Genomic DNA, 15,130 nt, shown 5'->3' on the forward strand with positions numbered 1-15,130 from the left:
AATACTTATCAAGTAAGTCGGAAAAGTACTATCTCGGAAACCTCCTTCATGCAGACGAAGCCCTGAGCAAAAGCTAGTATATACATATATTCGCTTTGTAGTACATTGAAGAAAAGTAATAAAAAAGAAAACTATAACACAAATTAGATTTATTTCTTGTTCTTTTTTAAGCGTATTTCTGGAATTATAGTGTTCTCTTTTTACGGTAATCTCTATTGTATTGTATTTTTTCTACTATATGAATGCTGTGCTGAGGTCTCGGGTTCGAATCCCGGGTCGGACAAAGTGGTATGGGTTTTTTCTATTCAGTATCATGGCGATAGGGTCGCCTTTCATACATGGTGAACAGTGGGTACCGTTACGCCTCTGTCTAATCTTTTAGGGATTTATAGGCGTTTATATAAACACAATCTATATAAACAAAATTGTAATTTCAGTAACATATTCAGTGCAAGCGGACGAGTTGAAGGAGATAGTGGTGCCGACCGTGTACACCTCGCCGAAGAAGAAACAGATGGAGACCAACAGTCCCCCGCCGATACTGCGGCGGAAGAAGAAAACTCAGGTGCCGACACCAACGCCTAATGTGAGTGCATGTATTGTATCGAACTGTATACAGTCATCTTGACATTGCGTTAATAAATGAAACCAATATACTCTATCTGTTAACATTGTGCCAAAAATCATGAATATTGGGTGGTGTGAATAATCGTGAATAACGAATATTTGATATCAAAGATCTCGGTGTGTTTACAGATTTTTTGATAATTCTGTAGTTTATTGCGAATATGGTGCGCATGAGTGTATTTCTGACTGTAAGTATGATGTCGCTGCGACGAATTCTCTTAGAGTAGTAGTGGCTTTAGGACATGAAAAATTAAAATTAGTTCTTATTTTACATCTATACTTAGAATAACGCATGGCAATGTGTTGTTTCAGGAAGATAAGTAAATGGTTCAATTTATATTATTTTCCACATATATAAAATTTATCTTTGGTTTCATTTATTAACGCAATATCAAAATCTATGTTGTTATTAATATTGTATATATTTTTATTTCTATTATAATTTTTTGATATAGCATGACTACTTAGTTTTTGTAGAAAACATTTGCGTACTGTCGGCTATTTAGAGTCTCTAATATGAGGTCAAATGAAATTTTAGTGATGTGTTACAAATGTGATTTAATTTATAAGATTTCTGAGTTTTGACTTATAAAAATATCCTCTAAAAAGTCACTACCGTTTGCAAAATGTGTAATTTATTTAGATAAAACTTGTAACAGTTTCATATTTAAGTTATAAATATTTTAATAACATTAAGGTTGAAAATATATATTATTAACTAAGGTCATTAAGTCATTATTGTAATTTAAAATGAACTAATTGTAATACCAAACGTTTCCATTCCAGCCGTGGGCCGACACGATCAGCAAGGCGTTGGAGTGTCGCGAGTCCGGCGTGACTCCGATCAAGGCGCTGCCGTTCAGTCCGTCACAGTTCCTCAACTCTCCCGCCGGCGTCTCCTTCTCCACCGTGGAGTCCACGCCGCTGCGACACGCCGCGCATACTAAGGTAAAGCATACACGTCGCGGGCTTTATACGGATCGTTTTAAGTAGGTGTCCCTGCAGTGATCAGCGTGGTAACAAGCGAATGAGATACTGGAATCCTCCGGATTATCGACCGCGGGGGACTGGAGGAAATTTGGTAGGGTAAATTGTGGTTTTGCCTTTTGTTGGTGGTTGAAGAAGAAAACAATGGGTGCTTCAGGATATAATATATTGTAACAAGTTTTTTTACATAGGACTCATTCGTTGAGGAGTATAAGAGCGACTGACTCTATACAATGCGCAAAAGTAATTTAGTAGTGCCAAATAGGGAGTGCGTGCAAATGATATTGATTCCAGTGATTCATACTATATGATGCAATAAGTAGGAAAAGGAAAAGGAAAGGAACTCTCTTAGGATGGGCAGAGGGGAGAAGAGGACTATGTTCCTTGTAGGGCTCAATATGTAGTTACAATTAAGAGGCATAAACACTGAACTGTGTGTCTAGGTCAGTACGTAAAAAGTAAAAAAAATATATATTTTACTTCTTCAGTGGTGTAGTTGCATTGCGGTACGCCTGCAGTGCTAAGGTGTCTGGTTCGATTTATATCGAGTTTTTCTACTCATTATCAGCCTGGAATCTGGAATTTGTACCCGATATGGTGATGAGCTCGCTTTCTGTCACTTCCTGGAATTACATCAAAAGTGCATCAGTTGCGCCTCTGCCTACACCTTTCGAGATAAAAGACGTAACTGAGTGTGACATTGCTATAAATAAACGACGTTATAATTAATTTTTCAGGAATGGAGCGCCAGTCCGCTGCTGCACACGCCGACGCCGGTGAACATCACTCCCGGACCGAACCATCTCAAAAACAACACGCCCAAGTGAGTATTGTAGTGTATTTGACTATGTTTCATTTTGTATATAATCATATATTTAACAGCAAATAGAAAGAAAAAAACAAGCCCATTCAAAACCTGCATTGTAATTGGTAAAGGACAGAGGAAGTAATAAATTTTTCAAGTGGGCGCGTAATGCGGATATCGCCCCATCTCTTTCTTTCGCACGCATCGTAATTCCCGATGACGTAACGTGCGTGTATTGCATCTCATTTATCGTTTTTTGACACTTAACTTCTTCATTTTTTATCAACTTTTAATCAATCTTTCTGTATTAAAATTTATATGTTAAATGTTTGATAGGCATAAAGAACAAAATTTGATAAATATGTAAACGTATAATAGCATCATAGCCTATCACGTTCAAGTCTGCCTACCCCTAAGGGATAAAGACGTCAATGTATAATCTCCTAAAGTTAACAATATGACTTCACAGAACCCCCACCCCGTTCAAGATCGCAATGGCGGAGATCGGCAAGAAGTCCGGGCTGAAGTACGAGCCCTCGAGTCCTGGGCTCCTGGTGGAGGACATCACGGAGATGATCAAGCGAGAGGAGAACTCCGACAGCACGGTGCAGTTGAACGATTCAATGTTGTCGTCTACTGCCGATCTAGAGAATGCTCAGGTATGTGTGAAGTATATTTTTAACCGACTTAAAAAAAGGAGGTTCTTTAATCGAGGTGTTTTGTTTGTTAGTCGAAAACAATACGGTTTTACTCACGTACTAAAGTCGGAATCGCCGACTAGTTTCTATTAAGACCGACCCTGGATTCGGGGCTGCCGCTTCCCCATATGTAGAATGTAATTATCATTAGAACGATGTGCAGACTGCATTCATGCATATTAGTACCTATAGGTTGTGTCGGGTTCTTTTTCGGAAAATTTTACATTTCGTCACTGGGACCCATTCAATATTCGTCGCCATTCAGGGTTTTAGCAAATGCTGGGCTTGGTAATCAATAAGAAAATTGAAAAATGGCATTGCGTATATTATGATTTTTAATGAAATTGATATTAAATTGATGTTGTAAGTGTAAATAGAATTTTAGTTGTTTATGTGAAGAAATTATAGGGTGTTGCTCTAAGTGGGTATTAATTTGCACAATAATATAAAAGTTTGATCTTAAAATTTTGGGTCAATTGAATAATATTATTAGGGTGTAGCAAGTCATTAAAATCTTAATACATTTAGAAAGAATATAATTAGTTATAAACAAGAAGTCGTTTATCAATTGTTTAGTAAAGTAATAACAATAAATAATAATAGGTAATTTTAAAATATTTTTTGATTTTATTACAAGAGAATGACAAAAAGTTTTTAATATTTAAAATAACCTCGTTGACTACTTCAATTCAATTCAATTTTTAAATTGTGGCTCCATCGTTGGTAGACGATGATTTTGCCAATGTCAAAGTTGAAAGTAGGAAAAGTTACGGTAAATTTTTATGGGTCTAATATTATCTATGACTGTTGAGCGGTAAATAAAGGAATGGCAATACAAAATAATCGAAAAACACATTATACGTAAATTCAGAATAAGAATATTATGAATGTATAAAAATATTAAAATTCCAAATATAAGAAAATAAATACAGTACAAAACAGAATGCTTGACATGTTAGCCGGTTGACATAATAGTTAAGCTACATGACAGTTACATGACATTACGCGTGTCACGGGAATGTAACCTTATTATTTATTACATAATGTCATGTAGCTGTCATGTTAGCCGGCTAACATGCCAATCATTCCAATGTCAAATGGGTCAATGTAACGGTGACAAGCATTCCGTTGCCAGGTGAACGACTCCGGCATCGGTTCGCTGAAGCGGCGCGGCTCCGACTCGCACGGCAAGGAGAACGTGCCCGGCGCCGGTGGCGGTGGTGGCGGTGGTGGCGGTGGTGGCGCGGCGCACAAGCGCGCGCGCAAGGCGCTGGCGGCGCGCTGGGGCGCCACGAGCACGCCGCACGCGCACCACCACACGCTCGTGCCCGACGTGGCCTTCATACTCGAGACGCCCGTATGTACCGACAGAACATACCGTAAAGATAGAACAACAAAATATGTTGATATATCGACTTAACACAAAAAATATTGCACAAATACAATGTTTTATAACTTATCAAATTTTGCATTAAAAATACTGTCATTGCATTTCGAATAATGTTTATATACAGAGTGTTTTAAAATAAAGGTATCAACATTAATTTAAATTATAAAGCTTAAAATTGATTATTTTTAATTAAGAATGGAAAATGTACAAATTTAATAAATTCTATTTCGTAAAAATAAATTAAAAGTATACTTAAATACATTACAAATAGTCCGCAGCACATAAAAATAAACGAATTTCTTCACCTGTTCTCCATCAAGCCATATTGTTACAGAGCAAGACCCTCGAAGGAGACAGCTCGGTGATGTTCTCCCCCCCATCCATAGTCAAAAACTCGCTCCTGGAGGAGTCCACAAGCCTCCACAGCCTGGTCAGCGTGGAAAACACACCAGACCCCAAATTCGAAGACATAGACATCGAAGCGGTGATTACAGAAAAAACTAAGGTACAACACAGGTCCAATGTCCTTACTAATTCCTCACCTCTTGACCCTAACCAATACCCATTTAAGGAGATAACGAATGAAAATAAATCGCCTAACCCAGACCCTTTAATATACCAATATCCGTTTAGAGATATAACCAATGAAAAAAATTTCGTTCGACTCAACGCGGATCGGTTGCGAACGATTAATTCGGCCAATGATATCGCTTGCGACAATCTCATAGCACCTAAGGATGTGTTGACAAACGCCTTAGCCGATCACATATATAAAGTGACCAATCAGAAGCCGTCTACGTCGAAAATAGAAGAGGTGTTGACCAATAAGATGAAGGAGAGTCAGTCAGTCGGTCAGTGGTGGGGCAGGGATACAGGCCAGGACGATGTGTTCTCGAACGATTATTATATGTTTAGTAGTAATTTGTAAAGGCTGGGTTTGTTTATGTGATGGTATTTGACTGCATTCATTGGAATAATGTTATTCCAAATTAAAAAAAATTATTGGTCCAATGTAAACAAGTTTACAATGTGAACAAAAAGTTTTGTTTTATATTATCATAATGGTCAATTCTCTTTATTTTAAAGGATATTTTTTTACATTTTTACATATATATTAAAAAAAACATGCATATAAAAATATAAAAAAAATGAATGAGGCCACCGGCGGTTATCATAATTATCATTACAGAATATAGTTTTTATTTTCTTGTGAGATATCTGACGGTTTTTAAAGAATTTTAATTCTAAAGGCCGGATAATGATACTTTGTCAATTTGCAGTCAAATACGTTATTAAAAGTAAGGTATGAAAAGTGAAAAAAATGATACGCTTATATCGGTAGGGATATTGTTTGGTGACTTTTCTTTGGGTGTTCTTATATAAAACACCGGAAAATCAACTCTAAGTAAAGTGAAATAAATGTTAAGATGGAAACAGTCTGCCAAATTCCATTTTAGTATGCAAGCATAAAGTATAAAGGGAAATTAAAATATGAACCATTGAATTTGAGAGACTTTCCCGCCCTCACACCCACCACTACAACTCCTGTAAGCCAGGATCAGCAGTGGCACGCATTTTGTGACACCGAGCAGTGAAGCTCGGCGAGTCTCAGGGAAAACTAATATGTCATTATCCCGCAACGAAATTAATCAAATAGAAAAAAATGAACCATTGAATTTGTTACAACTAGTAAAAGAAAAGTGATCAGATAATGTTAGGAATTATCGGTTCGTTATAATCACGTGATAAAATAAAAAAATAAAATCGGATGTAAAATATAGTAGATTTTACGAATGTCGTGACTAAATTCTACTAAAAACTACTAATAGGTGGTAGAAATTCGTTTTAAATACGACAATTGACTTAAATTAATCGGGCTTTTTAATTAACTAAAAAAGTGATTAATTATTTTTATTATTATAACGTCGCACCAAACTAATATTAACGTCTAACGAGATTAGTGCTTAAGCCAAAGATGAACATTTTCATCAAATGAATAAACGTTGTGAATTTCTTTTATAATATATTGGTAAAGACTTAGTTTTAAACGCGCAAAGTGGGCGTACGAAAGGGCGTTTTAGCGTAGCGATTGAAAAAACGCAAAAAACGAAGATAAAAAAAACGCCCTTCTAGTATTCGTCCGTCTAGTTAAGTCTAAAATGCATACCTCAAGTTTACCAAGCACCAAAACATTTTAGTGTTATTAGTTTTTAAAATGATTCGTTTGTAGGATTTTTTTCAAGTATTAATTTTCTTATAGTTAGGGATTTTTGAAGTCATTTTAGGTAGGGTACGCGATGGTCACTCATCTAATAACAGCATGCGTGTTGCATTTTACTCTAAACAATGAACTGTTGTAAATATAGTACCAGATGGTTCGGTTTTGATCTAATTTTTAATTTACTAATAATTAATATTCAGTGTAGTTGCATGAGATTTAATGATTGATTGATTTGCCACAGAAAAAAATATAAATTCAAGTAGAAATTAACATTAGTATTATAATTTAAATAAAAAAGTAATCCGATATTTTTTTGCATAGGTGAGTGACCAAATGAGAGCGGGAGTTATTAAGTGCAGTATTCGCTGTAAAAAAATCGTTTCCTTTTTTTAAATAACTTATCCTAAAGTAGGCAACCCATCCCATCCTTGTATTTATTTATTTAGATCATCTATGCTTTGTATTATCGCATAAATTTCTTTATATTGCACATTCGCGACGGTTGTGGATTTTTTTTAATTTATTTCATTTTTTTTTGTTAAATTTGTAAACAATTTTAAATCAAATCGGCAGCTATACTTAAATGTTTATTTGAAATAAACAAATGACATTACCCCGACCTTATTTCCTTTGCCCTGTGTCCGTTCCCGCCAAATCCATCCACAATATTGACAGGCCAGTGTTGAATCTTGCTAAAAAATACTTATTTATTATCTTGTTATAGCATTTGTTTTTGTTATTTATGTTTTTTAAAGAAATGTTTTAATTCTGCGGTAGTTTTTAATTTATTTATTGGTAGTTTTTTTGTACAATGGCAACTTGTATGTGTTTTTTTTCTGAGTAGTTTAGTGTTGCCGTCAATATTGTATTCCATTCCACAGTCCATGAGTTCCGATGTCATTTTTTATTTCAATAAATGTATTTTCAACTTATTTTGAGTTTGTTTTTCTTTGCCGCTTTTTTTTAGAAGTATCACTAACGCAATCGTCTAAAGCTGATATAATATAGAGATCTTTTAGTTTGCTGATTTTAGTCATGCTATCGAATTATTTAGTTAAATTATTAGTTACATAGTTAGTGTAATTTAGTTGCAATATGAAATTTCTTTAAGAAATTTACAGATACACATTTTAACTGGTCACACAATGGTCAAAAATACAAATATTTCATCTATCTAATTGCTTTAAACCACTTATTTTCAATTTGAAACTCACAATATTCAATACAATTTTTTTTTCACATTCTTCAGTGTTTGTGATACAGAAAAGATTTGAGTAATACCGACTTTGCACATTGTTACAATTTTTCATACAACAAGCATTATATACAGGGTGATCCTAAAGGTTGGGTGTAATTCAACTTCACACTTAAAGGTTTTTCGTTCAAATTGGATTAATTGTACCTTATTAAAAACAAGTATGTTTTAACAGGTATACTTCGCTGTTTCGTAAGCAATAATATATAGATTATTAGGGAAAACATATTTTAAGTTATAATTAACGAAATATGAAACAAATATAAGATTATGAATTTACTATTTAGTGTAATGGTTAATTTTAATGATTTATTTACTCTAGATTGCACTACACAATAACATTAACTACATATTAGCTAGCAGCTTCAGTGACAATCAAAACTATAGATCTTAGAACACAAAGACATGTTGAATTCATTGAACATATTTGTGTGTACCCTTACAAAAGATGTCTTTAAAACGATAGTCTAATCATTTAAATTAAACTATTTTACGGATTTTATCGCGGTTTTAATATTTTACTTTTCTCCCGAAATTTCGAAGACTTTACAGCCTTCATGGTCCATTTTAATAAGTTGTATATTTATAAAATGTAGGTAGATATTGTAACTTTGACTTTACGGATGAACAACACCTCAGTCTCCCCCGTGACCATGAAGGCTGCAAAGTCTTCGAAACGTCGGGAGAAAACTAAAATATTAAAACCGCGATAAAATAGTTTAATTTAAATGTCTAACATTCGCGTAAACAGAAGATAGTCTAATCAGTTTGTATTTGTGAAAGAAAATCTCGGGTTTGGGTAATACTGTGAGGGATTTGTTAATTTAAGCATTAAGTATGGCAACGCTACATAATGCATGGTAAGTACAGTGATGGCTAAATATCGTATAATTAAAACTAAAGCTACCAAATTAACAAAATACTATTTATGGGAACAAAGAACAACAAAGAAATTACGTTTTGAGACAGGTTACTTAATTTGTAACTTTGTAAGGATGCGATAAGGATCAAAACATCGCTAACTGGAAGGCACTAGATGTAAATCAGGTGGTTTTAATAATAAAATATAATTCGTTCATTAATTACGCAGGCATTTTAATAGCTCCTATGACAAATAAGTACAATAAATAGAAAAAAGGTGCACAAATATTCTATATAACCTAAGGACTTAAGTTCATAATTTTGAGGTTAATAATACGTTTCACCCTCTATCACATCAGGAGAGGAGGATTCAAAGAGTATACAACATTGGAAGTTGCAAAAGCTAATAAAGTTATTGAAATGATTACCCAGCGTATGCCATCAAATTTTTACTTTTAATTAACAGGCAGAAGCGAGATGGGCGCTCAGACTTCACCATTATTTCCTTTCCATAAAGTTTAATATCGCTCGATTCAATCGAAGAAAAAATCAAAAATACGGTCTCCTACATAATCCTGTACACAATTCGTACGATAATCGTGTCGTACAATCTTAGTTCTTATACGACGATTTATCGCACACGACCGATCGACAATCGTGTCGTACGGTCTCACTATAAAGTGATGAAACATTTGTCCATAGATACTAAAGGATGGCGAGCCGATAGTGGTGCGGAAGTCGGCCGTGAGGTCCATCCGGTTCGATCAGCTCCCGGCGGAGCAGGAGGAGGAGAAACCGCTGCTCAATCCGCTGGTAAGTGTTAAAGTACCAATGCTGAGTTTATACTAGTAGTTTATTAGTGAAGGAACAAAAATAGGGTATTTGACTATGGTTTTGTGAATTTTTTATATGTAACATAAGTACAAAAATAAAATCCTGTGAAAACAGCATTAAAATCTGATAAGAAATGAGACGTAAACTGAAATTTCAGTGTGACGTCACATGCAAGTAATTCTCTCCTGTTTTTTGATACTCACCCCTAATACCTTATTTCAATGGCTTATAACTTGTAGATTTTTCAGCAGATTTCAACGATTTCTTCGGTTTTAGAATTTATATGAAGAATTAAAAAGTCAAATACCCTATTGAAGGACTTAGCAAATTTCTATATGACGCTGTGCCTAGTTCCTCAACCCTTATTTACATGAATGAATTATGATTCCTTGGAATTTAGTTTGCCCTAAGATTATGACAGAAAAATTACAACGTCCAGGAACTTCAGGATTTTTTAGATATTAACAAAAATAATTATTTGATTAGGTTAGGTTTTGTAATGTCATATAATTATGAGTGTTTTAAAGTATGAATTTCGACAGCTATTTTATGCTGCTTTAAATAACATTAATTTACAATATTACAGGGAGACAGCAAGTGGGAGATATACGCTTGCGGTAAAACTCAAGACCAGCTCGAGCTGACATTGTTGGCTCATCGGTTCCTCAGGAAGACTGCGCTGAAACCGCGGACGCTCAACTTCTAGCTTATTTTGTCATTTAAAGTGGCGCCCTCTGGTGACTGCGTTTTTGACATTGGCTTGGCCAAACAACCGTTTAATTTGTTTGTAAAAATTTAAAGAAATTATGGCTCCTTTGCCAGGGATTAAGTTTAAAAGGTTCATAATTTTTAAAAATTAATGCAATACAAATGTATGCTTTTTAAAAAATAAACAATGCATGTCTGTTTTGGGTAACTGTATCAGATTTGATAAAGTTATAATTTACCATTTGTGGTATTGTTTTTAAATCGTGTCGAAAATGTGTGACTAAGGTTATACTTTAAGAATCCAAAATGTTTGTATCAAAATCAATGTTGGATGCAATGTTTGATCCAAGCATAGTTAACAACTGTAATTGTAAATATAAAAAAGTTTGTGATTCTAGTTCATAAGAATAATTTAAGCGCAATGATTGATGTAATATGAAACGAGCAATTTTTATTTATTTTGTTTTTTTTTCTATCGGATTTTTAATTTTCCTCGTTACTTCATATTGTGTCAAGTCCATGTTAATTTTGTGATAGATTTTATTGGATGTGTGAATTGTGTGTACATAAACCCTTACTTATAAACATATTGATGAGAGTTTCTTCTTTTTCACTGTAGTGTCATTAAAAAATAAAAAAAAGTAAATGAAAAATTAACAATGTCTCAAAATTTGTATTCCACTTCATATTATACAAAAACATTCCCTATTTAAACGTTTTTTTTTTCTTTTTTCGACTAAAACAGGTTTTTTCAAGTTGCAATAATTAAACATGCTACTAATTTATAAGTAAGGGTATTTATGCTTCGGCGTTGCTTTATGAATGTAAAATTTTATTTCAGTGCCTAATTGTACTTCCAAACATGGGTCATGGATACTGCATTATTTAAACTAAAATTAATGAAAAAAAATGTCGAATGAAAATGTATGGAATTATGTAAAGAGATTAGTATTTGAAGATATTCGAAAAATCTAGATTTAGTTTTATTTTACCCAATTCCATTAATGTGTGAAGGATATTCCTATTGTCAGTGACGTTATCTACCAAACTATTTGATTTACGTCCGTTTTCAATAAACGAGTCCAATTAACCTTTGATCACGAGAATGAACCAATCAAAACAAGCCATTTGTGCGCATGTCAAAAAAGCTTTATTCGGATTGGCGTATTTAGGCGGAAGATCGAAAAAGAGATAGGAATTGTTGATTGAAAACGTAATTTTATTCTTTTATTATTTAACTCCGCTGGTTCCGGGATTTTAATTAAGATAATTTTTATTCGAACGCTTTAGAAATTTAAAATCGCATGGATTGTTCTAAACAATACATTTTTATGTGCCGTTTTATTGTTTAATTAATGTAAGCTCTTAGTCATAAAATTAAGGTATATTTTTATTTAAAAGAGTACAAATAGGGGAATAAGATTGCAATGTAAATGGTACTCAAACTTTTGTTAGCCCCCAGGAACAAACGCCTCTTTATAGAGAGGGAAGTAATGCCTAAATAATAATATATACACTTTTTGCTAGAAGTTAATGCAGAAACCGCTGAACGGATTTGTATGTTTGAGATATATTTTATATCCGCCCGGATAGCGACCACCGTACACAAGGTGTTAAAACCCATAGTGGCTCACAAGTGTGTCACGTTCCGGGATCAGCCTGTGTATATCCGGTTCCAACAGGCCGGCATAATTGTGTCGACTGTCGGAGGTAATCATCTCTCATCAGTCGACATTCTAATGGACCCCACTCTACTTACCATCAGGTGTAGTGGAGTCACTTTGCTGCCTGTATAAAGAAAATAACCTAGTTTTAATTTTTAGAAAATAAATGTCACACAAGTCAATTAGTCTGCCTATAGTAGATATGTTAATTGCATTCAATAATTGAGTTTAGTTAGAGATGGATAAAATATTGTCATTTTGTAAAATAAATCAAAAAATTGTAACAATTGTATATTAACTACTGTTTGTTATAAGAATAAGAAAATTAACTCCATACCTTCATCCTTCAAATACAATCAAGATAACGAATAAAGTTGGAATTGAAATTTTATTTTTATTTTTAACATCTATTATGTTAAATTTTGTGATTTTAAGTTGAATGTAATAAAAGCTGGTTTTAAAATTTTAATCATAAATGAAATACACCAACAAATGAAATGCCTTTTAAAGATTTACTAACAGTATTGAAAATATAAGAATTCTTTCTGTTTTGAATTATATTAGTATACAAACTAATCTCCATGTTCTTTAGAAGGTATGAAATTTCTACGAAATGGCGTTTGGAACAAAGTTTGAGTACCACAACACAATATACCGTTTTAGAGTAATTTATTTTAATTGTTGACCGCATCGGCGTTTAAGCGAAGACTTTTTAGAAATTTTACTATGTGACAACGAGTAGCTTGTATTGTAAATATTAGGTAAGGTAAATAAGGAAATAAAGGATTTCGAGTATATATTTTCATGTTTTGTTTCATTTAAACATCCTATTTTATTTTAGTTCGAGAAATCATAAGGAAAGAACAATAGAGGCTGTATTCAATATGTTTTTCTGTAATGGTTAATGCTAATGCATGGGAATGACATATAGAATATCAGCCCTGCTGGGCCACTGCTGAGCACGGGCCTCCTCTACTACTGAGAGGGATTAGGCCTTAGTCCACCACGCTGGCCTAGTGCGGGTTGGTAGACTTCACACACCCTCGAAATTCCTATAGAGAACTTCTCAGATGTGCAGGTTCCGTTACGTTGTTTTCCTTCACCGTTAAAGCAAGTGCTATTTCACAAAGAATACACATAACTTTAGAAAACTCAGAGGTGTATGCCCTTGGGTTTCGAACCTGCGGACATTCGTCTCGGTAGTCCGTTCCGCACCCAACTAGGCTATCGCCGCTTGTTTATAGTAATCTCCTAACTACTACGAAAATTCGCTAAATAGATTTAAACCCTAGTTTAGATTTAATGATTCGGCCTGCTTCTAAAAAATAGCATATTTTTTATTACTGTACGTTTTTACTCAACTACAGGCGTAACCACGAGCAAAAGCTAGCAAACAAACTATCTATAACAGACTGGAAGGATGTGGGACGAACAAACACGATCGGTAAGTGAAACGTCTTGCGAACTCGCTACAGCGGGGCCTATTAACATGACGTGCAATTAAATTATACCGAGCCTCGCCTGAGTACACTGCGGAGCGGGAGCGAGGAATCCACTGCCAGGGCTTATAAGAGCCGGGAAACATTTTGAAAACACTACCGTGTGGTGCGAATGTTTTTAACCTACTGCAAAAAACGAAATTAATGATGTCCTATGTTTACACGATTGTTAGACGTTGAAATAAATCTATTTTCTGGACTTTATTGCGGTTTTTTATATTATTATTTTCTTCCGTCGTTTCGAAGACTGCAGTTCTCGTGGTGGGTCGTCCCGTGACCATGATAAAAACCAAAAAATAGTTTTATTTTAAGGAGGTTATCAATTAGACGTGTATTGTTTTTATTATTATTATATTATTATGATTTTGTGTAGGTACGCAAGTCTTCTATAAGGACAAAGGATGTCTTGACCCACATTTTTATACGGATAAAAAATATTTTAGTTTCGTGTCTTTACTGATTGCGAATACTTATGTATTTAACTCAATTTTGAAAGAAAATATTACGTCTCTTTCCTTATTATGGCAGTATAGTTAGAGTCGTGTTTAGGGCGGACGCGTGTTCAAACGACAAAAAAGTTTTCCATGCAATGAAGAAGATCCTTGCTTCCATGATACGCTAATTGCGTATTTTTTTGTATACGGGCAGGGCAAAGTGCGTTGAGTTGACAGAGGATTAAATATAATATCTCGCTTGTCGACACAATTATGTCGGCCTGCTTGTCAGTTATAGAAATAAGCCTAATTACTTATTTAGTAGCTAAGGCTATTTTTATATATTTTGGATAAATGTTTGATTTTATTAATTTTTAATAGCAAACATTTTTTTTTGTACAATATGCGTCGTATTCTATTCTCAGTGTGGACAATTAAAAACTGTTTGGCAATAAATTGTAACGGTCAGTTTAACAGTAACTGATTACGATAAATTGACAATTCGTTGCTGACATTAATTAGATCCAGTTATTCCAAAATGTACTTATCAATCCACAAATTATTCAAAAATAAGTTACAAAAAACGCTAAGATGTATTTGAATGTAACGCAAAAACTATGGGTGAACCATTCCACACAATTTATTTATACATAAAATAATGCAGCTGAAACAACAATCCACAAATGTTGGCATAACTCAGTTCAATTGTCGCTTGTTTCAACATTGGACAGCATCTGAGCGTTACCTTAGTTACATAAATTATTAAAACCAAAATTCATTGAATGCTATAGAATATACTAAAAGAGAATTTTATTTTACACTATTAAAATAAACTTCATATAAACACAAACTGCACGAAAAAAACAAACAAAAACAAACGTGAAACACTCCAAATGCCTTCACAAAAGAAAAACATCTGTACTAAGTTCTCTATCTAATATCCTGCATAAGGACTCTTCTACTCAAATACCACCTTTAGGCAACACAAATAGAGTTTAAAATACGTTGAAAGCACGAAAAGCCAGCCGTATTGCTGTAAATTGAGGCAGGAGCCCCAAGCAATTAAGATTGGATGTCACTCCTCTAAATTTAGTTTAAGTCCGAGGTCCAATTTATCGGCCCGTTTGTGCCATTGTTATCTGTCTTA

General features: G+C 34.1%; 1 protein-coding gene across 7 annotated transcripts in view; it reads left to right on the forward strand.

Annotated features, from left to right (window-relative positions):
• Positions 1–12,855, forward strand: part of LOC115444122 (myb protein) — a 76,506-nt gene extending 63,651 nt beyond the window's left edge. For 6 of the 7 annotated variants that reach the window (XM_037443491.1, XM_037443495.1, XM_037443504.1 and 3 more), the window contains 6 exons: positions 438–586; positions 1,414–1,575; positions 2,352–2,437; positions 2,889–3,078; positions 4,253–4,474; positions 4,842–7,660. In XM_037443491.1, the coding sequence (XP_037299388.1) occupies positions 438–586; positions 1,414–1,575; positions 2,352–2,437; positions 2,889–3,078; positions 4,253–4,474; positions 4,842–5,435 (1,403 nt within the window). In that variant the 3' untranslated portion in view covers positions 5,436–7,660. Of the gene's footprint in view, positions 1–437; positions 587–1,413; positions 1,576–2,351; positions 2,438–2,888; positions 3,079–4,252; positions 4,475–4,841; positions 7,661–9,546; positions 9,658–10,264 lie in introns of those variants that run through there. The other variant, XM_037443513.1, reaches the window with a different exon arrangement.
• The last annotated feature ends 2,275 nt before the right edge of the window (positions 12,856–15,130 follow it).

The sequence above is a fragment of the Manduca sexta genome, chromosome 5 (genome assembly GCF_014839805.1).
Source record: "Manduca sexta isolate Smith_Timp_Sample1 chromosome 5, JHU_Msex_v1.0, whole genome shotgun sequence".
NCBI classification, from domain to species: domain Eukaryota; kingdom Metazoa; phylum Arthropoda; class Insecta; order Lepidoptera; family Sphingidae; genus Manduca; species Manduca sexta.